This window comes from Nannobrachium achirus (assembly GCF_963921795.1).
Source record: "Nannobrachium achirus genome assembly, chromosome: 5".
NCBI lineage: Eukaryota > Metazoa > Chordata > Actinopteri > Myctophiformes > Myctophidae > Nannobrachium > Nannobrachium achirus.
This window is the reverse complement of record NC_137814.1, coordinates 54231553-54256025: the sequence shown is the minus strand read 5'-3', so window position 1 is coordinate 54256025 and position 24473 is coordinate 54231553. Positions and strand designations below refer to the sequence as shown.

General features: G+C 42.0%; 1 protein-coding gene across 1 annotated transcript; it reads left to right on the top strand.

Moving 5' to 3' along the window:
- Positions 1-4: 4 nt before the first annotated feature.
- Positions 5-12936, top strand: LOC308285191 (S-arrestin-like; the record flags this gene model as incomplete). The annotated part of the gene is made up of 13 exons (XM_080725907.1): positions 5-55; positions 831-891; positions 1403-1447; positions 3671-3870; positions 5144-5203; positions 5641-5708; positions 6744-6861; positions 7598-7682; positions 8021-8093; positions 8821-8958; positions 9538-9615; positions 9771-9791; positions 12810-12936. The coding sequence occupies 13 exons, from the start codon at positions 5-7 to the stop codon at positions 12934-12936; spliced, it is 1125 nt and encodes a 374-aa protein (XP_080582033.1).
- Between the last annotated feature and the right edge of the window lie 11537 nt (positions 12937-24473).

The following is a 24473-nucleotide window of genomic DNA, read 5'->3' as shown; positions in this document are numbered from 1 at the left end:
CGCCATGGGTGAACAAAGCGTACGTGTTTTCAAGAAGATGTCCAAGGACAAGTCTGTGAGTCTGGTCATAAATAAACATCAAATAGAATACTGAATATTCTGGGCCCCTATCCTTATATGGGAACAGAGAAACCCACTGTTGTCCCCTGATCTGTTAAGTTTTTTCTTTTTTTTTTTTTTCTCCCAGTCTGTTACATTGATCGAACATGTTTTCTTTCACCCGGAAAAGAAAAATTGTTACCGCGACTGTCCGTCATGTAGATACGGGCCGGTGAAAAACAATGTTTCTCAACTATCGGCGCAATCTGGAGATTTGACTTCCGGATGGCTTGAGATTGTTCAAGAGCATATCAGATTGTTATCTCCCAAAGGATCATGGGAAGTTGAGTTTTTGCATTACCCGCGGGTGCCGCTGATCGCACGCAACGGTCATTTAAATAAAAGCCATATCCTGACTTTAATCCTGAAAAGCTTTTGAAATCCCGACTTTTAGTCAGGAAACGCACATGCTTTGTCTGTGTGTCTGTGTCTGTGTCTGTGTGTGTGTGTGTGTGTGTGTGTGTGCGTGTGCGTGTGCGTTTGCGTGTGCGTGTGCATGTGCATGTGCATGTGCATGTGCATGTGCATGGGTCCGCATCAGTGTGCCGACGGGCCGGTATTCCGACACTAAAACCAACCCCAACTCTACCCCTAACCCTAAACTTAACCTCAGTAACCGTGACGAGTAACTAACCTGCCGACGCTAGTCGGAACAGCGGCCCGTCAGGATATTGAGCGGACCCCCATGTGCATGTGCATGTGTGTGCTGAGCTGTTGTTATTCTCCCTCAGGTTGGAGTCTACATGGGGGGGAGAGACTTTGTGGATCATGTGGACCATGTGGACCCAGTGGGTGAGTAATAACACAAATAAATGGAAAAATGCATACAACATACAGTAATTGTTGAGTCATCAAAAGGGAGACATGGGCTCCAAAAATAGGGCATGGGCAAAGGCCCTTTAACTAATTTATCCAAAGAGTAAGAAAATAGACAACTACACGCCGTAAGGGCGAGGAGCGCCTGTGTGTCTCTCTGTGTGTGTGTGTGTACAGTATGTTTTGTGTCTGTGGGGCTCATACACAACACACACCGATTGCCCACAGCCGCATGGCTCGTTACCTATCGTGTGGTGCGTCAGTGATTGCCCACAGCTGGGGTGCTACAAGTGTGACACACTCACTCACTCGCTCACTCACTGACGGACATGAGCTGCAGGTTTTCATAGTAAATCATCCGTTTTTAGAACCATTGTTTTAATGGAGCAAGAGCTGTGCTTCTTTCTTTTTTTTTCCTTTTTTTTTCTGTTTCCATTTTCATCTTGAGTGACATTGTATTTTGACACGTACTTCTCCTCACCACCAGATGGCGTTGTACTGGTTGACCCTGATGCCCTGAAGGGAAGAAAAGGTCAGTAGGTCATGGCAACCCAAGCCCCAGAAAGATAAATGCAGAAGTGGAGAAACATCTGGGAGACCGAGCCCATAGCCCAATATATTTAAATAGCTGGGGTCGGGGCAGTCCGCCATCTGATTTATATTATAAGCTGCGACCCCTGCAATTGAACAGAGAATAAATGTTGAAGAGACAAAAGTAATACGTACCTATACTTTTTTATTAATCAAGATTGTTAACACTACAAGAACTACAGACAGAAGTTATGCTAAAATGATAACATAAAAAGCCCCAGGGGGCTTGTTTGTATTGTGGTCCATTGTAGGCCTGCTCGATTCATGTATCCATTCATTGCATGTACAATACATTCAATACAATATACTGTACAATACATGTCAGTAAAAGCTCAGTACCAGCAAAAGGTACAGTTTTATTTACAGAAAAATAGGGGTGATACTACAGGGGTTAAAGTTCTCAGTCCTGGGGACTGATTTCAGTCTTGAGGATTCCATAGGGTCTATTTCTGAGATCAGTGCAGCTCCGCAAAGAAATAAATAAATAAGGGGGAGATGTAGCGATGGCGATGTGAATGACAAAGTCGTCAAAACGCTAGTCAAGTGATCTCCAAACTAAAAAGCAGTTATAATTTCAAGATATGATTTGAATTGGCCAGACTAGCAATAGAATACAACTTCAGAAAATACTTCTATAAAATGAAGCATGGATTGGCACACACACAATCAGTGAAGGCAGTTCAGAACTTCAGGGAAACTGCTGCACACGCCATGTTTCTAAAATCACATATTGGGACATGGTCTGAAAATAAATTCTCAGTCTTGGGATTTCTCTTGGCTTTAACCCCTGTGATACAAGGCGTTCAAAGGTGGTCTGATATAGCCTAGGTCCAATTGCAATTCACGGTCATCCATTCTTTTAGCTTAGTGTTGGTAAGGAGGACAATTGGTGGCGGCAGGCCGGCAGCATAGACATATAGTATGATGCATTTCTCCCCAGCCAGGTTACATTATATCCATATATATTGTGGGAATGAGGTCAGACGAGCTCCCTCTGGTGTTTGTCATCACTCAATTCAATTCAGTTCAATTCAAAGGAGCTTTATGGGCATGAGAAAACATACTGTATGTTTACATTGCAAGCAAGTGTCATAATATAATTTAAAAAACTGTGGAAAAAGGGCAACATAATACAGTTGGAGGGGTACAGCATTGTGTAAACAGAGCTATGTCACATTGTGTCGTTATATAGGCCTACATGTTAATACCGTATATCGCCGTTGTCCGGTGGAAACCTTGTATCTCCAAGTTTCAAATTTGTACGTTCTTTCGCAAAGTAAAGCCCTGCTTCGTCATACAAGGCCGTCGCACAAAAGTACTGAAAACAGCAGATCTACAAGCACCCAACGCCTCGCGGCGCGAGGCGTTGTATGCTTGTAGATCGGCTGTTTTCACTAGTTTAAATCATTTTTAAAATGATAAATGCAAAACGAACGGTTTTGGACATACAAGGTTTTCACCCGACAACGGCGATATGAAGCTTTTTGAAACAAATAGCAGCAATATTTTGCAGTCGCTTTGGGACAAATAGCAGCATTTTTTCCTCAAAATGATTTTAAATAGTATACAAAAAAGCCTCAGATTTAAAATGTGTTTAAAGGTAGCTCTGTTTGTATGTGCAGTAGGTCTAGAGGTCACTCAAAGGTTTGTGGTCTTGTTTGTGGTTGTATTCCATTCGCTAACTAAACTCACCCACTCTAGAGCAGCGGTTCTCAAAGGAGGGTACGGGGACCCCCAGGGGGAGTACCCAGCTAAATGATAGACAGTTAGGAACCTAATGGACCCTTATGGGTCTTTAACTCTGAGAGAGTACAAATGGAACCAAATGGACAGAGTTAAATTAACATTGATTTGACCCCATTTTATAAATTTGGTCCCAGAGGTAGACTATGTCTAAATGGGTCCGTAGCCCAATACATATCAAAATGGGGGTCCTTGAAATTAAAATGGTTCAGAATCACTGCTAGATCCATAAAAGAAAAAAAAATGGGGGTCCCTGGCAAATCTTTTCAAATGGGGGTCCGAGGGCTAGGGGTCCTTGACATGAAAAAAGTTTGAAAACCCCTGCTCCAGAAAAGCAGTCTTACAGGTAGGCTGTATTCTTTCTGGCCAGCAGTAATCAGAGCACTGATCCTCTTGTTGACGTCTCTTTGCCGCCACCTAGCGTTCGTCAGGATCTCCTGCACCTTCAAGTACGGCAGGGATGATGAGGACGTGATGGGCATCGCCTTCCGCAGGGAGCTGTACCTGGCCACGCGCCAGGTGTACCCGCCGCTGCAGGACAAGGAGCAGGGCATGCACACCAGCATGCAGACCAGGCTCATCAACAAGCTGGGAGACAAGGCCTACCCCTTCTTCTTTGAGGTGAGACAAGGCCTACCCCTTCTTCTTTGAGGTGAGAGGCCTACCCCTTCTTCTTTGAGGTGAGACAAGGCCTACCCCTTCTTCTTTGAGGTGAGACAAGGCCTACCCCTTCTTCTTTGAGGTGAGACAAGGCCTACCCCTTCTTCTTTGAGGTGAGACAAGGCCTACCCCTTCTTCTTTGAGGTGAGACAGGGCCTACCCCTTCTTCTTTGAGGTGAGACAAGGCCTACCCCTTCTTCTTTGAGGTGAGACAAGGCCTACCCCTTCTTCTTTGAGGTGAGACAAGGCCTACCCCTTCTTCTTTGAGGTGAGACAAGGCCTACCCCTTCTTCTTTGAGGTGAGACAAGGCCTACCCCTTCTTCTTTGAGGTGAGTCAAGGCCTACCCCTTCTTCTTTGATGTGAGTCGAGGCCTACCCGTTCTTCTTTGAGGTGAGAGGAGAGCCAGTGGAACTCATGGACCATCATCTGACTATCTCAGGCATGTGCACACACAGCCCCTGCCCTTTTATCCATCTGAAAAAAAAAGTGCCCTCTCCAGACCATGAATGCAGTTTTTACTATGGTGAAAGAAATGCGAATGCCCCTCCTTCCATGCCATACCTGAGGGCAGCATTCAAGAGAACTGCCTTTGTCCAAACTATCCTGAACTTGAATGCAGCATCTTATGTTGAAAGAATTGTGCTCTCCGTGTAGAAATGCTGTACTCCTCATCTCCAGTATTGACTTGATTATGCTTACAGTAGTTGTGCACCGAAAATAGCCGACCTCCAAGGTCATAACGCGTTGCAACGCGGAGGTCTGCTATTTTCAATATTTTCACCAAAAGGCCCTTTTAGAAATGACAGCCCCTGCCTCTCTAACTTTCTCAGCACGTGCGTGCATGCGTGCGTGCATGCGTACCCTGTATGACCAACTATGGGGGTGACTGTCTTCAGTATACTTATGTCATAGACTGGCCGGACAACTCTAGAATTCCTAAATTCGCTACCATTTTATAATTAGATTATTTACTTATTTGTTATTATTTTGTCTCTTTTTGACAGTAACTCAGTATCTCAAATAATATTGTTTGCTAAAGATTATGCAGGGAGGCTATATATTTGACTTTTTGTCTGTTTGTAAAAGACACACTTGTAAAGGTTGCACCTGTGTACAGTACTAGGACACACATACACATACACATAGCCTACACATACAGTAAAACACAGGTATTGTAGGGTAGGCTGTCCTTGATTGAATATAAGGCATGTTTTCTTTTTTTCCCATTTCAGTTCCCAGACAACCTGCCTTGCTCAGTGGGTCTCCAGCCTGGACCAAATGACATGGGCAAGGTAAGACTCTTCTGGCTGAGGAATCAATCTTAACCATTTAGTTATATGAACAAACATATCGTTGCTGCCGGAAAGAAGTGTCATATCTCTTTTTTTCTTTTGTAAATGAATGCCCTACTGTGTCACCCTACAGAGTCGCACAAAAGTGGCAAAAATAGCCATTCTACAAGCTCACAGCGTGTCTGTAGGTTTCATAAATATTGAATCAATCAGAAGTTGATTCGATAGAACAATAGAAAATAACAACTATTTGTACTTTGGATCAATTGGAACACAGGTTCCTTTTTCTTTTTTCCCCCTAAAAAGTAACGCTTTGGACAAACAGTACAACGTTTCAACCTGTTGGTTAGTGCTCATGCCACTCTCAATGCCTCTATACCGTACGGTTAAATGCCTTTAACAATATTGTCTGTTATTGCATGTTAATGTGTCTGCAGCAATGTTGCGTGGAGTTTGAGGTCAAAGCTTTCGCTGCTGAGAAGCAAGATGAAAAAGTGCGCAAACGGTGAGTAGGATAATAGGCCTATATCTAATATATCTGTTCCATTAATATTAGTTTGATGTCAACATAAGGCAAGTTGGTGGATGGATGACCATTTTAACCCATTTAGACCCGATTGAATAAATGTCTTCTAAATCTTAACAGTTTTCTGTAAAAGGTATGTTGCTATATTAGTGGTTCTCAGTCTTTTTTAAATCAAGGACCCCCAGAATTAGATATACTTTGCCGCCGACCCCCTCATCTCAAAATATCATGTTCCAGGGACCCCCAGAAGCAAAGATTTGAGTAAAAAATAATCACTATAAAAATATTTGCACAAACTTTCTCGTTTTTTGAAAAATAGCAGATAAGCTCTTAAGAGCGAGCTTGTAGGTCTGCTATTTTTGAACAGCTAAATTATAAAATAATGGTTAAAGTGGTTGAAATCATAGATATATTTGGGTATTCCCCAGAATCCTTTTTATGCCCATACCGGTATATGAAGATCCCTGATGTCATCGATATATATCACTGGCCAGAGGGCCAAGACATGGTCCATATGATATCTGTGTGGCTGGTTCAGATAGGGATCTCCATGTACAGTATGGGCATAAAATATATTTTATGTTATGATGTCATGGGAACCACTCTAACAGAATCCCTTTTATGCCCATACAGTATATGGAGATCCCTGATGTCATCAATATTAAGCCCATATCTAACAGGACTTCATATGGGAATGCCCATAAATGGAGGAAGACAGCCCATATCTGTGCGGCTGGTTCAGACAGGGATCTCCATGTATGGGCATAAAAGGGATGTACTATATACAGTACATGGATCTCCATATATGGGTAACTGGTCCGATTATCACTGGCCAGATGGCCAAGAATTGGCCCTGAAGCGTCTTACTAGTATTCCTGTTCCCGTGCATGTGCATGTGCATGTGCTTGTGTGTGTGTGTGTGTGTGTGTGTGTGTGTGTGTGTGTGTGTGTGTGTGTGTGTGTGTGTGTGTGTGTGTGTGTGTGTGTGTGTGTGTGTGTGTGTGTGTGTGTCAGGAGCACAGTGAGACTGATCATCAGGAAGGTCCAGTACGCCCCGGAGGAGGACGGTGAGGCGCCCTCTGGAGAGACCTCCAAGGCCCAAGTGAGCCTGCAGGCCAGCCTGGACAAGCAGGTAGGATATGGTCACTGTCCGGCAGAAACCTTGTATCTCCAAGTTAGAGATGTGCATGTTTTTCGTAAATGAAAGCCCTGCCTCGCCTTCATACAAAGACTGTCGCACAAAACTAGTAAAAATAGCAGATCTACAAGCACACAACGCCTCGGACCGCGAGGCGTTGTGTGCCTGTAGATTGGCTATCTTCATCATATGTTTAGTTAAAATTAGGACTGGGAATTTAACTGATTAATTTCGATTCATCATTACAGTATTTTAATTGCACTTAGTTTTTGCACCATAGAACCTTTCTCACTGGACAAGGTTCAGGCACACCGATCACACAGGTGCACCAACCAACAGTCAACAAACCTCAGTGCATGTAATGGGAGAAGCTGCGGATCAGACTGCTTATTTGCTCGGCCCAGTGGTTGGAACATTTTGTATTTAAAAAACTCACCAAAATGCGTTTTATTTAAATACAATTGCTTCTCAGGCCAAATATTTATATGCGTGTAAACATACATTTTGATTAATTAATTACAAAGCCTCTAATTAATTAGATTATTTTTTTAATCGAGTCCCAGCCCTAGAATAAATATGATTATTCTGGGGGTAGCAGCCTGAAAAGCTTGAGAACCACTGCACTAACAGTTTAAAGTCGGTTTCACCACATTAACATGGTTTACATGTCATAGGCGAACAGTTTTAGTAATTAATCTAAAAAATATTAAACTCCCCTTCCTTTTGCCAGACATACTACCATGGGGAGACAATCACTGTGCACGTGAACCTCACAAACGGCTCCGGCAAGACCGTCAAGAACATCATATTAACCGGTGAGAAGTGGGGTAAAGTAACTAAGTATTCAAGTACTGTACTTAGGTACAATTTTGAGGTATTTCTACTTTACTGGAGTATTTCCAATTTTCAATACTTTTACTTCTACTCCGCTAAATCTCAGAGGAAAAATAAATATTTGAAATCCGTAGTGTCCCTATGCATGCATAGGGACACTACAGGGCTCATGTGTTTAACCAGCTGGTAGGATGTACTAACGTTCCATGAACGACCAGAGTTACACTTATTACTCATTAAAATGCAGCAAGACTTGTTCCTCAGACTGACATTTCCATCTTGGTCTGTCCATCTGTCCCCCGTCTCCTGTCTCTCCAAGTGGACCAGGTGGCCACCGTGGTGTTGTACTCCAATGAGAGCTACGCCACATGTGTGGCCATCGAGGATACTGGGTAATGGTCTGCGACATTTTCCATTTTCATCTGCGCGTTGCATGAGTGTCATGTACTTGGGTCACATGGCAAAAGAAGGGAGTCCACACATGATTCAAACATTTTATGTTTAGATTTATTTCACTAAAACTAAAGAAATAAACAAAAGGAATGGAGCGAGGTGTGAATAAGTCAGTAGTCACTAGTCAGTCATGTATGCAGTGTGTGAATGTGTGGAGTGTGCTGAGTGCATGTTAGGGGCACAACTACACAAGGGCTAGGCTCACTCAGGCCAGGTGACACCCAAGACAGGACTGGAGAGGAAATAGAGACTGAGGAGTTTCAAGGACACTCCAGATTACTGTATATAACACTGCGATATCTGCCGACGGCAATTTCTTTTTTGCATCAGCCAATTTGTGTCTGGCAACACCAGGATAGGCCTATATGATCTTATATTATATCGTCACTGTCGGGCAGAAACCCTTTATCTCCATATTCTAACTTTTTGTGCGTTTTTTTTTTTTTTTTTTTTTCACGAATGAACGCCCCACTTGTCGATCTGATACTTTTGCTACTTTTGAATTTGAATCCTGAAAAGTAATAGTTTTGGACATAATGAGGTTTCCACCCGACAGAGACGATATAGATACATATAGTGTTTCCCGTCTCGATTTTAAAACATCACATTTTTAGGTTTGAGATGATAATTTGATAATAAAATGTTTTCTGGTTCCTATTGGTTCAGAGAGACGGTGGCTCCAGGAGAAAGCCTGCAGAAGGACTTCACCATCCTTGCGCTATTGGCCTACAACACGGAGAGGCGGGGCATAGCACTCGATGGACAGCTGAAGCACGAAGACACCAACCTGGCTTCATCCAGCGTGTGAGAATTACTTTCAATAATTCAATTGAAATGATTCAAGATTCAAGATTCAATAACTTTATTTCCATGTCAACATAGTTGATAGGAATGTGTCTTTCACTCTCAGACGTAAAACATAAAGCATAAAACAATGACAGTGCAGCAGCACACTATACGAACAGCGAACACCCATAAACACAAAAAAGGGGGGGAAAGGGGAAACAAGAAAGACAAGTGCATACATACAGTTGTTTTAAAGTGCTACAGTATATAGGTACATATTGCCACATATTGAGTCAATGTAAGTTCAGATGTCTAATAGCTAAGCTTATCTCTTATGGAAAAGAGTGAGAATAGGATGGCAAAAAAAAAGAAATCATAGCAGACAACTCTCATCCCGCACACTACCTCTTCAATCTCCTCCCATCAGGCAGGAGATACAGAAGCATTAAGAGTATATAGAGATGTTGATATTATACAATATAAAAAACCTGTGAACCTGTGACCACCAAAAATAATCATATTTGAACTGGGGACGCCCCCTACCCTGATAAGTATTTGGAATATACTACAGTATATTGTTTTGTATTTGTGTTCCAGTATAAAGGAGGGTGTAGAGAAGGAAGTGCTGGGACTCATGGTTTCATACAAACTTGCAGTGAAACTTGTTGTGGGCGGGTAAGTTCTGTGTGTGTGCGCGTGTGCGTGCGCGTGTGCGTGTGCGTGTGCGTGTGTGTGTGTGTGTGTGTGTGTGTGTGTGTGTGTGTGTGTGTGTTCCACTCTAATCCTAATCCCTCCGTTACTAACGGTCATCTTAATCTCTTCACATGCAGGCTGATGGGCATGGGAGCCAGGTAGGCCTCATCCATGTCATACATAGCCTACATGACTGTAGATTGCAGTTTCATATTTTAGTATGGGGTATGGGGTAATCGCATCGGTATCACCTGGGGGGAATAATTCTCATACAGATTTTTGTGTATAGATACATCATACAGCAGCTGTATACACCTCTAGTATAGGGAAAATGTGATAGCCTTGCTGTAGTACAGCTTTCTGTGTGTTATCACTGCAGAATGAAACATTCTACTTCAAACTGATGGTTCTCCCTTATTATTGATCCTCTCTCTTTGAAAAATGGTTGGACTATACTGTATATTTTTCAGTAAGGTTGTTAAAATGAGCATATCTAGAATCTTTTATTTTGCGTGCGTGTGTGTGGACCTTATTGATTTTATTCTTCATTCTTTGTTGGTTTGTTGCAGTGAGGTTTGTGTGGAGCTTCCATTTAGATTGATGCACCCGAAACCAGACAACGGTACTTGCTGCTTGACGCTCTCCTTTTGCAGGCTAAACACTCATGCACTTTGTCCAGAAATTACATACTGTATTTGTGGCTGATTTTATAGTGAAATATGTCATCCAACAACAGTGTTGACCAATACACTTACCAGCTCTAACCTGGAAGTTACTTCCGCCATGGGCCCCCACAGCAGAAATCCTAGAAGTTTTGCATTGGAATTGGGCATTGGTGGAAAAAGTATACTCAAATTGTTTACTTAATTAAAAGTATCAATACGGCAATGCAGAAATACTCTGTAGTAAAAGTAAAAGTCCATAATTTAAAATGTACTTGAGGTAAAAGTACAAAAGTATTGGCACCAAAAGGTAATTAAAGTACCAAAAGTAAAAGTACTCATTATGCAGAATGTCCCATTTCAAGTTTTCAAATGTATACAAAATCTTTAGAAAATAGCAGATCTGTTATGTGACAAACTGGGAACACAATTTGTATGACAAACTTGGAACACAATTTGTATCATATTTATTTAGCTATACAGGCACTTTAAGTTATACTTTTAACTGCTTCCCTGTATATATGCGCTCACTCAGCAAGCCACTGCTAGTTCAGAGAAGGGACCCACCATGACTCAAAAGGATGACTCATTTCTTGAATTTAGCGAGGAGGTTAGAAAGTACATGCTTCGTGCAATGGAGGCGTAACTGTGAAGTCAAAACATTTCCATGTAGCTCCTCTTATATTACATTGTCCTTGTGGGATGCCCCCATTTCACAGATTCATTAGACCATTGTGACAATATTTTCTAACTTCCTTGGATGTAAGACTACAAACTGTAACAAACTATTAGATATCATATTATGTCTCTCACACATCTCTCTTTTATCTATTCTCTACCGCCCCCTGCAGTGAAAGAGAGGTAAGACTGCGTCATTCTGCCTGTTCATCTACAGTGCTTTTTGCCCTTATAGTAAGGGAAAGTTAGTGCTGGACCAATCTGGGAACTAAATCATTAACAATATCTTTCTTCACAAATGTGTTTATAAAGGTGTCTACTATCACCTGAACTTTTTCAAGTTTGTGAAACTTTGTGGGAGCCAATCAAATCATTTATGGCCAAGGAGTCATTTTAACTGAAAACAAATGGTTGGAATGGATTCGGCAGCCCAAAAATACCCTAATTACACACCTCATACGCTCATATTGGCAACTTTTTATTTTTTCCCCTTTAATCCCAGGCCCAGGGTATCCCGATACCCCCAACTTTGATTAGCTCCCACAAAGTTTCACAAGGGAGTTGTGATTGAAAAAGTTCTGAGGTGATAGTAGACACCTTTATGAACACATTTGTAAAGAAAGCTATTGGTAATGATTTAGTTCCCATTGGTCCAGCACTCGGCTAACTTTCCCTTACTATTAGAGGTGTCTTACTGGTTTAGTACTTGACAGTATGTTAATATAATACCTGAAAGAAATCTATTTACGGTATATATAATACCTGCCAGTCATACTGTACGTACAGTAGTACTGGCTGGTAGTAGTGTATTATTTACCTGACCTGGGCATGTACTATATTAATCCTGGGTTATGTGTGGGTCCACAAAGGGCCAGGGAGTATCATGTTCTCAGAATGTCTTGAATTCTGTCCCAAAGCCATCTATCATTCCTGTAGTTTTGACCTGACATTGTTCTCTCATAGCACGTCATCCTCTAGCTATTCTATAGTTCTTTCTTCACCACACACCGTTTATAGAAAGAAACGTTTGCTTTACTTCCTTTCACTCTCTTTCTCCATTGTCTTGTAGATGAATACACATTTGATCTGGTTTAGATTCTCTTGTATTTCTTCTTGCTATACCTGCCTGCATGTCTCAGTGTCCACCTCTCTCTCTCTCTCTCTCTCTCTCTCTCTCTCTCTCTCTCTCTCTCTCTCTCTCACTGTCAATCTGACTTTATGTCTGTTTCTATGTGTGCGGGCATGTGTGCATCTGTGCATACGTACATACATCTGTGCTTGCATGTGTGTGTGTTGCAATGTTCAGGGGCTACCTTTTTTCTGTGATGAAAACCAAATAAGAACTAAATGAAAACTAAGCTAAGCCATCTATAAATATTAATTTAGCGAATGTCCGTCCTTCTGACCGTCAGCATGCCCCTCCACTCACCACGGATGTTAGGGTTAGGGTGAGGGTTAGAGTTGGGTGTCGAAAAGATGATATGTAGTAACAGTGACACGCTCCCCTAAACAGAAACCTAAACAAACCAGTTCACATGAACAATACTGATGTAAAATAAGATGTCTGAATGGCTACATATATTTTATATACAATTAAAATGTTGTGAACCACAGTTACAGGGGGGCTAGCCCAGGCTTTTCCTCTTGAAATGCCTGGATCACGAAGCTAATAATAATAAGAGTTGTGGTGTTGCAGTGAACAGGAAGAGGAGATGGTGTTCGAGGAGTTTCATTCATAATAATAATAGTTCTGGTGTTGCAGTGAACAAGAGGAGGAGATGGTGTTCGAGGAGTTTCATTAATAATAATAATAATAATAGAGTTGTGGTGTTGCAGTGAACAGGAGGAGGAGATGGTGTTTGAGGAGTTCCAGCGCAACTACGTGAAGGGGATGAACGCCGCTGAGGAGGAGGAGGGGGGGAACGTGTCCGGGGGTGAAGACATGGCGCCCAAAGAGAAGTAAACGGTGGTGGGAAAAAGTACTCACATTTTGTACTTTAAGTAAAAGTCAATACCGCCACGTAGAAAATGGCACTCTGTTGCCAAGTAACATTCCGGAATTCAAAATGTACTCGAGTAAAAAGTACAAAAGTTTTGGCATCAAAATGTATTTAAAGTACCAAAAGTAAATGTACTCATTATGCAGAATGTCTTTTTAAATGTAGCCTACAACAATCGCTTGAAAATAGTAGATCTATAAAGCTCACATTGTGTTGTGATGCGACGCTGTCCCACAGTAATAGGATTGGAAATTGGAAATACCTCAAACTTGTATTTAAGTACAGTACTTGTACTTGTTACTTTACACCACTGAAAAAAGAGACGCTTCACAACCAGGGGTCATCAATATGTCTGTACACGGACAAATGTGTCTGTGGCAAAGACTTGTCCTTGTCTGTGGAAAATGTCGTTCTGGTGCATTTTTTTCTTATGTTCAGCCCCAATTAGTCTCCAGAACATGTATGACAATGATTTACTATGACACTAGCCTATAGGAGTCCACTAGTACAGACTTTTTTAGACTTTTTAAGGACCATTAAGATCTTTTTATTTGATTATTTCGAAATGTTGAGAAGGTAATATTTTAAAATGTCTTCATGATTTTCGAATCATCCTAAATTACATAAAAAAAAACACTTGGTTACATTTGTTATTGTGTAGCGGTGCTGTTGAGATAATTATTGTAATATTACTGTATGTTATATTTAAAACACACTAGGCTTGCATTGGATTTCAATTTGTTTGCTGAAATACTATTGGATGTGTTTTTGTGTGAATGACATTAAAGACACATTCATCTCTTCTGTCTCGGAGATGTTATTGTCAACAACGCAAGATGTGCAAATAATATGAGAGATCCGAGATCGTGCTACAAATCCCCAGTGCAACAATGACAAAGACCCAGAAAATGTTAGAACATTTTAGACAGAATTCACAAATTCAGTTTATTAAACAAAAGTATATACAGGCTGATCGAGGACTTAATGCCTGTTTGGCCTTCAAGTGCATTTGTTTGCATACTGTATATCAAGTGTGCATATGGGTGTGTGCACACAGGCTTGCACATACTGTACACACATGATCTAATGATAAAACTCATTAGCGGCCGTGATGCGAGGGACCATCATCCAACCTCACACTTCTCACTCAGCCAGGAACGTGCTGGCCATTGGGAAAAGCGGGACAACTCCCGAACAAAATAAAATGACGGCCTTCGTTCCATTTTGGGGATTGGGCGGTCAACAAAGTAAATCGTCACTGTCAGGCAGAAACCTTGTATCTCCAAGTTTCAAATTAGTACATTTTTTCGCAAAGCAAAGCCCTGCTTCACCATACAAGGCCGTTGCTGCACAAAAGTAGTGAAAACAGCTGATCTACAAGCACACAACGCCTCGCGGTGCGAGGCGTTGTGTGCTTGTAGATCGGCTGTTTTCACTAGTTTAAATCGTTTTTAAAATGATAAATACAAAACAAACGGTTTTGGACATACAAGGTTTCCACCCGACAACGACAAAATTTAACTCATGTAATTGGCCCACTGGCTTGTCACTTGTCATGATCTGAAATGGCAAATCTTTGAGTAGCAGCAGTGCTATAGAGAGAGATCTCTCTCTATAGCGCTGTTGCTACTCGCAATGAGGGCCTCTCCAACTCTTTTTCCCGGGCTGAATCAGGGGCCCAGCACGTCCCTGCATTCAGCACTGCGTCTTATCTTCTGTTTGTCTCTACATTCATCCGCCTTCTGTTCTCCTCTACATACACCTTCCAGGAAACTAAACAGAACCCTAACACCAAGTCTCACATACTGAGCTAACATACTGTAATACAGGGAAATTACATCAAAATCCCTAAGATTCCGTTTCACACAACTTCCCATATCGTCACTGTCGGGCAAAAACCTTGAAACCTCTCCAAAAAAGCAGCTCACAAAAGTAGTGAAAATAGCCGAAGCACACAGCGCCTTATTTTCACTACTTTTGTTTTAAAAAATAAAAAAGGAAGGTTTTGGACATACAAGGTTTCCACCTGACAATATATTTCTTCCCTTATCTCCTCTCACTCTGTCTGCCGCCCACCTTTTCTCATCCTCACAATGACAGTTTGAAGGGCCCATTACACCCAAAACATGTCTAAATCATTCATACACGCATGACTGCCTCCACTTCGCATTTTACAGAGTTTATTCCCATTTCTTTTTGGGTTTCTCTATGATTGACATACTGCATTTCATTTTGTGGGACTGCGATCAACAATACATCTAACTTTAAACACTCAAAATAATAGTCTGTAGGGATTTTAAAGACATTATTGTACAGAACTACACTTGGAATGTGACAGTATTGTGCTTGAAGTAAGGAAGCACAAAGGTAGTCTTTTCAGGTAGGGTTTTCTGCAGGAAAAAAGGCTTGGCTGAGGGGGGGGGGGGGGGGGGGGGACTCTTGACTTGCGCCACAATTTAATTCATTCATTCGATTTAATTAATCCCTTAATTTTGACCAATTCTTATTTTTGCCCTCAACATAGGATGAGAAGTTTCTTAAACAAACTCAAAAGTATAGTTTGTTTTGCACGTTTAGGAGGAATTTCGCATAATTTTCACCACTCTTGGCCGTATGCTACAGATTTTAGGCCGCCTGGCCAATAAAGCACTGCAGGAAACCCTTTAAACACTGTTCAAGAAGTTAAATCTTTGAAAATGTTTGCCTATATAAAGACATGACCAAAACAGGCATGCCAGGGTGAAAAAGTGTTAACAGATACAAAAACTACCTTGATTTCAAATCACTTTAATGGGTTTATTCATAAAATACAATCAATGTCTGTAGACGGAAGAAAACATTCTGTTCTGGCTCAAACAAAGCGTCACAGATTACACGTGGGCCAACAGTGACACCAGAATTAGTATTTTTGGACTGCTCCGTAACATTTGTAAAAACACTGCTTAAAATACAATCAATTTCTGTAGACAGAAGCAAACTTTCTGTTCTTGCTCAAACAAAGCACCACAGATTACGCCTGGGCCAACAGTGACACCAGAATTAGTATTTTTGGAAATCCAAATTTAGCAAAACCCCCCCCGACGACGGGATAGACGTCGGTGTCGGGGGGCTAGCAATGGGGAACATGCGCGAGAGCGGCGGGGAGTCGCTGGGTAACAGCAGGAGCCCTTCGGACTGGAGCATGGCGTCCGAGCATGGCGTCCGAGTAGTTCCCTGGCTGCTCCTCGCTGAAGGGCATGGGGATCTTGCTAGGGCCCGTCGGGAAGGCCATGGCGAGGGGCAGGGTGATCATCAGGAGCCTGATCAGCATCTGGACGACATCAGGAGAAAGTAGAGTAGACGTGTGTTAGTGTAGAACTTTAATGGCAATTTCACCAATATCCTTGCACATTACTTCCCAGGTTGTAGTGAGTGATCCTATGCAGTATGACACAGAAACAAACAATATGGATGTCGAGTCCAAAATTTCCAGTTTTAGGGTGTATTTATTGAAATGAAGTTGTCAGTTGAAATGAACTTACCATCGATAGCCTATTGCTGTTTTGGTTTCTGAGGTGCTTTTCCTGTATTATTCTGCTTTCTGGTCTGCTGGTAAGGAAGGTTGCTCTCCCAACAACCTGTGTCCTCCTGTGACCTGTATCTGCTGATTACTGCACCTGTGACCCTTAAGTAACGATCTGCTGATTACTGCACCTGTGACCCTTAAGTAAACTATCCTGTCATTTTCATTTTCATGTCAAGAACCTTTATACAGTACAGTATATATTGACTGCGGAGCCGCTCTGAAAAAAACGTTGTGCCTCCCGGGGACCCCTAAAAGGGAAGAGGGCACACATTTTAACAATTGTAAAAAAAAAAAAGAAAAAAAATATATTTCTGGATTTCTCAAAATGTAGATCACCTAATTCCGGTGAAAAGGCATTTTTGGCAAAGATTTGTCGCACGTCAAATATTTAAACTAAAGTAACACGCAATCACAATATAGGCCTACTCACAATATACCAAGAGACACCACACCAGGACAGAGGCTTCTTATCCATGTTACATTTTCTATATTCCATTCTTTCAGCCACAGTATAGGCAAATATTGAAATTAAGCTAAAAATGTATTTATGCTTATTTCAATCCATAAAAAAGTGCAAACAGCCCCTACAACAGGGATGGGATGATTAGTAAAATTGCGATTTACGATATTATCGTGATAATTCAAATATAATCAGCTATTCAGCTATATCGCCTATTGACATTCCCAAAATAAGGACGCCAGGTTAAGTGGTTGTAGTCTGTGTGGTTTTTGATAAATATATGAAAAGTAATTAACAATAATGACTTATTAAAATGATACATTATAACTACAGCAAGCCCATTAAAACAATGTTAAAAAAGCACTTCCTGAAAAGTATCACTTGTATATGGATACAAGGTTTCTGCCCGCCATCAGCGATAATATAAAGTTATTAAGTTAATATAAAACCTAATATAAAGATAACAGCAGATAACATTTACAACAAATATCTAATTATTGAATGAAGTAAATTAAAAACTATTCAAGGTGTTCATAAAATATATATACAAACCCATTATAACTTCAAACTCCATTTTAACCATGATAGATTCAATGAAAACAACTGTCTTTATTTCTTGTGACTCCTGACACCCTCCGAATACGTGAGCAGGCCAGTTGATAACACTCGTAAAAATGTTATCTCCCCCCGAACTCTTCCCCGAGCGGTCTCAGATGGTAAGGAAGGCCGGTACGCACTGCTGCCACCATCTGGCGGAGTCAGGTTAGCAGCATCCATATTCTGGGCAAACTTCCTGAAAATATAGCCGATCGACAAGCTCGCCGATCTGCTATGTTCTGCGAAGATGCCTAATGTGGAGCGAGAACAGAAAATCCACTAGCATGGAGCCCTGAGGGTCTCCACTCCACCACTCCGCTCAACAACAACACACTGCATCTATCTATCGTCCCGCCACACTTTCACCGTTCCTGTCGTGCGGCGCTCCATCTCCTGGACAATGACAAGGTGTTTTGTGGAATGATCAGTCGGCTCGCAGCATTGGTCCGCTTATAAACCTTGGCCCGCACAACGGCTCTTTCACCGTTCCTCACAGCCGGTCGGTCTGCCGGTGTGATGAAGGACATTCTAGCCTAGAATTATTGAATGCTTTAACCAGTGAAAAATAGCAGATACAAGCTCACAGCGCGGCACCGGGTGGGGGTCATTTCAGTTTGTTTGCAGCAGTTGTAGAGTGAGGAGGAGCTGTTTAGAGTGAGGAGCTGTTTTTTGACCTGTTTGGAAATTATTCTTGTGTGTTGGATTACTTCACAGAAGACACTTTATTTTTCTTTATTTGCAACTTGGGACTGCGTTCAAGCACCCTTTTTCGTGACTTTTGTTTTGGCATAAAAACACCTAGAAGAAGAAGCCTCTCTTGCATTCCTATAGATGCACCACAGTGGTCACCACTCCCCAATCAGCGGAATTAATTATTCTACATTTCAGCGGGACAAAACGCAAGAGAGGACAGAAGGAGGGGAGATGGGGAGGAGGGTTTGGGAAGAGGCCTTCATTGTGGAAATAAAGAATAAATTAGGCCTTGTGCATACCTAAGACATGACCCCGTTAAACTGGAGGAGACATGACCTATTAACGCTGCAATCTAGATCTTTGACCTTTTCAACACAAACGTTGATAACCTATACAGGGTTCCTTCGAGGGAATTTTGTGATTAACTTTGGTTCACCAATTATTTTCAGATTCCACTGGACGTCACCATCGATGACGTAACCAGAGCAAATTTTTTTTTTTATTATTTAAATGTTTTATTTTAGGAATTAAGAGAAAGAAAAAAAGAAACGCATAGCTTACCTGTATGTGTATGGACGCAAGGTTTGGCGTAGAAACCTACATCTTTCGAGTGGAAAGATATTTTCTGACTCGAGGACACCCATTTTTTTAACAAAAAAATATATAGTTTTAACAATGTTGAAGAAGTAATATTTTAAAATGTCTGTCATTTTCTAATGTGGTACATCCTATATCACATAAAATAAAAAATGAAAACACAAAATGTTTGTTATTGTGTAGCAGTGCTGTTGTTATATTTAAAACACACTAGGCTTGCCTTGGATTTCAATTTGTTGCTGAAATACTGTTGGATGGAGAGATGTGCTTCTGTGTGAATGACATTAAAGACACGTTCATGTCTCATTTCTGTCTTGGAGATGTTATTGTCAACAACGCGTGATATGTGCAAATAATATAGTGGCAAAGGTTCTGTTTTGCACGAAAAACATTCCTTAGGCTAAAAACGTTTTTTAGCCCAAGGAAATGATTTTCGTGCAAAACAGATGCTTGCAATGGATTCAGAATCATGAAAAACCCCTAGTTTGACCCCTGATATGCTACTTAAAGCAGATTCATTTTTTGCTTTTTTCCCCCTGTATAGTAAAGTTAATGGGAGACCAACTCTAGTGGCTGCAATTTAGCTGTGTCTCAGAAAGGGTTATCATACCAAAATATAATCTACAGATATAGAGCTTCTCAAAAATGCATGGTAACCTTTGCCACCTTTCGGATACCGACATCTCGTATGGCCCATGGACTAATATGGGAGATCCGAGATTGTGCTACAAATCCCCAGAGCAAATTGACAAAGAACCAGTAAAATGGCATTTAAAATGAATTTAATTGTATATTTTTAGACAGAATTCACAAATTCAGATTATTAAACCAAGGTATATTAGTATGTATATAAAGCCTCTTACATGTCTATTTGGCCTTCAAGTGCATTTGTTTGCATCCTCACACTTCTATTTTTCTATCTTATGTTTGTGTCTACATTCCATCCTCCTTCTGTTTTTCTCTACATCCGCTGTCCAGGAATCTAAACAGAACCCTAAAACCCCGTCCTTCCGAGGCATTTCTGACATAATAAGATAACACAAAATAGGGAAATTACATAAAAATCCCCAAGATTTCCTTTCACACAACCTCTATGTCGTCACTGTTGGGCAGAAACATTGTATCTCCAAGTTTCAAATGTGTATGTTTTTTTTGTAAATTAAAGCCCTACTTCATCATGTCGCAAAAAGCAATGCGAGGTGTTGTGTGCTTAAGTTGTAGATCGGCCATTTTCACAACTTTTGTTTATAAAATAATAACAAAAAAAGGAAGGTTTTGGACATACAAGGTTTCCACGCGACAACAACGATATACATCTTCCTGGTCTGTCTCCTTCCCTTATCTCCTCTCACTCAGTCTGCCGCCCACCTTTTCTCATCCTCAAGATGACAGTTCGAAGGGCCCATTACACCCAAAACATGTTTAAACGTCATTCAAACACGTATGCCTGCCTCCACGTCACCTTTTACAGAGTTCATCCCCATTTCTTTTTGCGTTTCTCTATGATTAACATATTACAGTATTTCATTTCGTGGGACTGCGATCAACACTAACTTTAAACACTCCAAATAATAGTCTGTGGTTATTTTAAAGACATTATTGTACAAAACTGCACGTGGAAAGTGACAGTATTGTGCTTGATGTAAGGAAGCACAAAGGAAGACAGTGTCTTTTCAGGTTTTAAATTACATTCACTTAAAGCACTATTCAAGAAGTTATTTAAATCTTTGAAAATGTTTGCCTATATTGACATGACCAAAACAGGCATGCCAGGGTGAAAGTGTTAACAGATACAAAAACAACCTTGATTTCAAATCACTTTAATGGGTTTATTCATCAAATACAATCATTTGCTGTAGACAGAAGCAAACATTCTGTTCTGGCTCAAACAAACAAAGCATCACAGATTACACCTGGGCCAACAGTGACACCAGAATTAGTTCTGTAATATTAGTAAAAACCCTGCTTCTTTATATCCAAATTTAGCCAAATTTACTAGGAGCTAAACTGACAGAAGTCTTTCTTTCAATCTTTTAATTTTTAGTTTTTCATAAACTGATACATTATACTCACATACATCAATCAACAGACGTCTTGATTGCATCAATAATTACGGGTACATTTTTTTTTAAATATATTATTTTTTCCTCAAAACACCATCCGTCAGCAGTGGTCATCACGTTTCACGAGATAAATACACTAACTAAGTACACTTATTTGTGAGGTTCATTGTGAAACTGAGAGCTATAGGTCTTTCTCTGAGGATCCCAGAAGGTGCTTCAAACAAATATTACATTCATCAACAGAATCGGTCTTGAAATCCTACTTTGAACAGATGATGGACCAGCTTATTGGCCAAGAGGCCGGCTATCATAAATAATAGCAGATATATAGGTTTACCAAGCTGGAAATCACAAGCATACGTGTATTTCAAAAACATATTGAGACGTCTAACATAATTGTATTTCCTGCATTTCTATTTGTACATGTGGTGTGTGTGTGTGTGTGTGTGTGCGTGTGTGTGTGTGTGTGTGTGTGTGTGCGTGTGTGCGTGTGCGTGTGTGTGTTCGTGTGCGCGTGTGTTCGTTTGTGTAGGCTATATGTATTAGGGATCGACCGATTATTGAAACGGGCGATAATCAAAGTCGATATTCATAACATTTATTAATATCGCAAAATATCGATATAGAAAAAAAATAGTTGAAAAAAAAATCGATATATTGTTTTTATTATTTATTTATTTTTTGCATCTTGGTTACTGATTTTCACAGATTTCCTGCTGCGGAATACGTTTTTAACGCTATTCTAGTATGTGGCGACTAGATGTGATCCTCTAGACTATTTAGGATGGGAAAAATATATAAATTAATTAATTGCATGTTTTTTTGTTTTGTTTTTTAAGCACAGATCACCTCGGCGTTGTGTGCTTGTAGATCGACTATTCTCACTAGTTTAAATGATTTTAAAGATGATAAATACAAAACAAAACGGTTTCGGACATACAAGTTTTCCACCCGACAAACAACAACGACGCGCATATATGCAATTAAATTAATTTCATTCATTTAGCCTGTGGTCTGTGGTACCGCCGTAGTGGACAGCGGCCCGTCCCAGGTGTACACCGGCGGCGGCTGGCTGGGGTCCATGGGGTCCAGAATGTCAATGCCGTCGCGGCCCCCGAAGGGGGGCGGGTCGCAGTTGTCCGGTTGCAGCAGGAAGCCCGAGAAGACGCTGCTCATCTCGGGGTCGCTGTACATGCCGTTGGTGTTGTCGTCCTTCACCTGCAGCCACACACGGTCCCCAAACACGAGGTGCATCGTCACCTGCCCGCTGGCCGTGGACATGTCCGTGGTCTGCGTGGTCTTCATGATGGGGAAGAAGTTCCGATAGATGCCCACCTTCAGTATCTTGTTGTGCACGGCCAGGTGGTAGGTGAACACGTAGGTGCCGTTGACGGGCGGGTAGTAGGTGCCCATCATCGGGTTGAAGTGGTCCGCCATCGGCCCGCCGCAGCAGATCACGTCCGTGAAGGGGACGGGGTAGTTGGGCCGCGGGTACGCCTCCGACGCCATGGCCTTGGCCGCGAAGGCCGACTGGATGCGCGGCGTGCAGGGGCCCGGGGGCCCCGCCATGCCCATTACTCCCCCGTCGCCCTGGGGCCCGTCCAGGCCCCGGTCGCCCTTGGGGCCCACGCCTCCCACGTCTCCCCTGTCGCCCGGGGGTCCCGCTGGTCCAGGGGGGCCGCCCTCGCCGTCCTCGCACTCGCAGACGCCCTGGTCGCCCTGGTCCCCCTTGGGGCCGTCACGCCCCTGGGTGCCGGGCGTGCCCATGTCACCCATGTCGCCCTTGTCGCCTTTAGGACCCGTGTCTCCGTCCAGCCCTGGGATGCCCCGGGTCCCGGGCCGGCCCGAGAGCCCCGCCACGCCTGGGGGTCCCGGCATGGTCTCGCATGATGCCGGGCAGCTCCCGTCCTCGCCCTGTGGGCCCATCAGACCAGGCGGTCCTGAAAAACCGGGGTCGCCTTTGTCCCCTGGAAACAGATGCACACACGTACAAGTACACGTACACACAGATGCGCGTGCACAGGCAAACACGCACGTGCACATTACAAAGCGTCTCATTTACCATCTCTCTTTCACTTTATGTCATGTGCGTGTGTGCGTGTGTGCGTGTGTATGTTTGTGTGTGTGTGTATGAAAACTAACCTTTGTAGCCTCGGTCCCCCTTTGGTCCTCTCAGGCCCCTGGTGCCCATGGGGCCCGCCACCCCCTCGTCTCCCTTCTGACCTGTATGAAAGAGTTCATTTGGACAGCAAAGTTTGATTTACCTGTAGTTTTAGTCTATAGTCTTCTGGAGAAAAGCTCATTTAGTTTTAATCATATTTTAGTCATCTGAAAAGTTTTAGTTTTAGTCGACTAAATTTGATTTTGTCAACAATAAAAAAGAACAGTTTGGCAGGACTTGATGGTGTCGTAATGACTGGTTTTACACTTGGTTGCATGCTGACAGTAGCCGATCTACAGGCTCACAATGCATCAACAAATATTTAGTCTTAGTTTTAGTCCTCATAGCTTTGTTTTTATTTTGTTTTCATCAGTGAAAAAGGTAGTCGATGAATATTGTTTTAGTCGATGAAATTAACACTGCTGTATGGCACACAAGGGCAGTCATATAGAGGGACAAGTGACATCAGCGGCAGTAGACAGTGTACAGTATATACTGTACTAACCTCGCATCACCAGGCTTTCTCGGGGGAAAGCCTGGTTATCGTTTACAGCGGGCCGTTTGATCCGGTCTAGGCGGAAACCACAAGCAGAGGAAGCGGCGTGGCTTTGTTTTGGTTCCCCCCGTTTGTTTCCCCAATCCCTATTAAAATGCTCGAGTAGCCTAGTCTAGTCTTGCCAGTCGCTACGAGTTGAACTAAAATATGCATATACCAAACAAACTTTCCAAAAGCAAAACTACGCTGCATCAAGGGGTTTATTAGATAGGCCCTAAAAGTATGTCCTTGAGTGCATTGAATTATTTTGGGTTAAAACTATTTCTGGTTTCATAGTTCCGGCCAAAGTGTAGTCCGTCTATAGGACTAAAACATGACGTAGAGTGGTTTCCGCTCCCGACCGGATCAAACCCAGAAAAGTGAAGGGACCCTAGTCTAATACTGTACAGTATACATTGTATTATATATAAATAACCAAATCAAGGCTACAGTATGGGTAAACAAACAAGGCTGATAGGGTATACTAATCTACTATTAGTCCAATAGGAACTACTTACTTACCTTTTATTCCTATTGTGCCTGTAAAACCAGGACGACCTCTATATCCCATAAGTCCTCTCCTGCCCGGACTCCCTGGTCTGCCTGCAGGGGGCAAACATGAATGCCACATATCAATTTGCTCATGCAATACTTGGCTCATCACCCTATCACAGTTACACACATTCACAAGTCTACCATAACTCACTCACTATTCACTAACTCACTCACTTACTCACTAATGGTGGGCACTGCATGGGAGCTTGATGAATCCCTACGTGGGTGCATACTCATGCATACATAAAATTTACAATTTCGAGATTTAGCAGGC